This window comes from Suricata suricatta, chromosome 12 (assembly GCF_006229205.1).
Source record: "Suricata suricatta isolate VVHF042 chromosome 12, meerkat_22Aug2017_6uvM2_HiC, whole genome shotgun sequence".
Classification (NCBI taxonomy): domain Eukaryota; kingdom Metazoa; phylum Chordata; class Mammalia; order Carnivora; family Herpestidae; genus Suricata; species Suricata suricatta.
The window spans coordinates 11,231,452-11,233,547 of NC_043711.1; the positions used below are offsets into that span (position 1 = coordinate 11,231,452).

General features: G+C 57.1%; 1 protein-coding gene across 1 annotated transcript in view; it reads right to left on the bottom strand.

Moving 5' to 3' along the window:
• Window positions 1-653: 653 nt before the first annotated feature.
• The window catches only part of NOTCH3 (notch receptor 3), a 34,794-nt gene continuing 33,351 nt past the window's right edge, over window positions 654-2,096 (bottom strand). The window contains 1 exon segment of the mRNA XM_029917837.1: window positions 654-2,095. Coding sequence (XP_029773697.1) covers window positions 1,704-2,095 — 392 coding nt within the window. The 3' untranslated portion in view covers window positions 654-1,703.

Consider the following 2,096-nt stretch of genomic DNA (forward strand, 5'->3'; position numbering starts at 1 on the left):
AGGGTCCTGGTGTAAACACAACCTCATCTGGGGGCACAACTGGTTGCTAGGCAGGGAAACCCATCCACACTGGTATGTGCAAAGGAGTGCTTACTACACGCGGCGGGCAGCACGGTCTCCAGAACCCAAGGGAGCACGAGGTAGAGGTGAGATTCATGCAGAACCAGCATCAGGCACTTAGGAGGCAATTATTAAATACCTGTTGATGCCAATGGAATTCACGCTCAATTAATGGTTCCTCCATCTGGATGTGAAATACTGCCTCCAAGTCTCCGGAGCCACCAGAGCACTCATCTATGATTTTCTCTGCATATCAGCTCCATTCTTCTGCTCTGTTTGTTCATCACCACCCACCCCCACCACCACCCCCACTAAAACTAGCCACCCATATTTCTCCAACTGCCCATGGCCTTAGAAGCTCCATGAATGAAACAATTCATTATTTCTTAGCATCGCCATTAAAGAACTGGGGAAAAAGAATCTGATTGGCTCACCGTAAGTCAGGTGACTACCTCTGATCCAATCAGCACCATCATCTGCCAAGAGAGGAAGCAGGAGTGGGAGGGCAAGATACACGGGTTCACCCCATGAGATATAGAAGGCCCACCACTCCCACCACCCCCTCACTTTATTGAGACACAGACCAAGGACACTGAGTGTTAACTATTCCTTTATTAGGTGCTGAGAGGACTGGGGGCTGTACAATGCAAGGGCATTGAGCTACACAGGGATAGTGGCCAGAAGCCACATTACAAAAATAGCCTAAAAATATTTCTATTTTGCCCCCCAGGGCTAGGCCAGGGGAGTACCAGGGGGAGGGGGGTGCCACCAGGCAGCTCATTCCCTTCCTGCGGTCCCATAATTAGAGGGAGACAAGTGATGTGCACACATCTCCCCTGGTTCTCGCGTTCTCACCCGCCACCCCCTCCACCCAGCTCCCCAAGGGAGGTGGCCCAGGCTCTAGGGTTGGGGGGACCTGGGATGGGCTCTCTGGGCCAGAAGAGCCCTCCCCCTCCCCAGCAAAGCTATAGAACAAGTTCCATCTGGAATGCAGTGAAGTGAGGGACATGGGGGAGGAAACAGGCTCCCAGGTCTCACCCGACCCCGACCCCTGCCCCAGAGGGTGCGCCCAAGGGTGCCTACTTGGTACACACCAGGGTTGTGTACTTGGTACACAGGATGCAGCTTGGCCGAATGGGCCCACAGACTCAGCCCCACGGGGGCACTGGGCGGGGGGTGCAGGGGCAGGGGGTGTCTCCATATATATATTTTGTAAAAAATAATAATAATAATAAGTTTGTTTAAATGAATTTGTTTCTATACAAAATGTAAAAAAAAAATAATAATAATTCACTCATGTCAGAGTATAAGGAGAGAGACCAGAGGAAGCAGGAGAGGGAGGAGGGAAGGAAGCAGGGGGAAGGGGAGGGGGTGCAGGACAAGGTCCCAGGCTCATGACAAGACCCAGGGGGTGGGGGGAGTCAGCCAACACCCCTATAAATAAAGCAGGACTGAAAGCCTAGGCTGCTGACCTATCTCAGCCACACTTCAGGGGAGCAGGGGATGGGGGGGGGGGGGGGGGACTGGTGCCAAGAGGCTGGAGAGAGAAAAGAATGGAAAGGTCTAAAAAGGAAGCAGGGAGCGAGAGAGAATCAGGACAGGTTGTCTGTTCAGCCCCCCAGAACCCAGGAACTGAAGAGCTCTCAGGCCAACACCTGCCTCTTGGGGGTGACTTCGGGCTGGGGCCCCAGCTGGGTCTGGGCCTGAGCTAGGGGGCCTGGGACGGAAAGGGGGAGCGGCTGGGCAGGCAGTGGCCCAGCGGCTGTGGCCGCGGACCCGGTGGCCGTGGCCGGGCTGGGCGTGGAGTCTGACCAGTCCGAGAGGGAGGGAGGCGAGGGGCTGGCCCAGTGCTCAGGGGACTCGGGGGACGGGGTCAGGTACGGGTGCTCGCTCGGGACCCTCAGGAAGCGGGCCTTGGTGGGGCTGCCATGGGCGCCGGCTGCCGGGTACTCTTCGCCGTGTCCCGGGGCCGCCAGGTACGGCGGGGGCCGCTCCTGGGGCGACACGGGGGTCCCGGGGTTCAGCAGCGGGGGGCC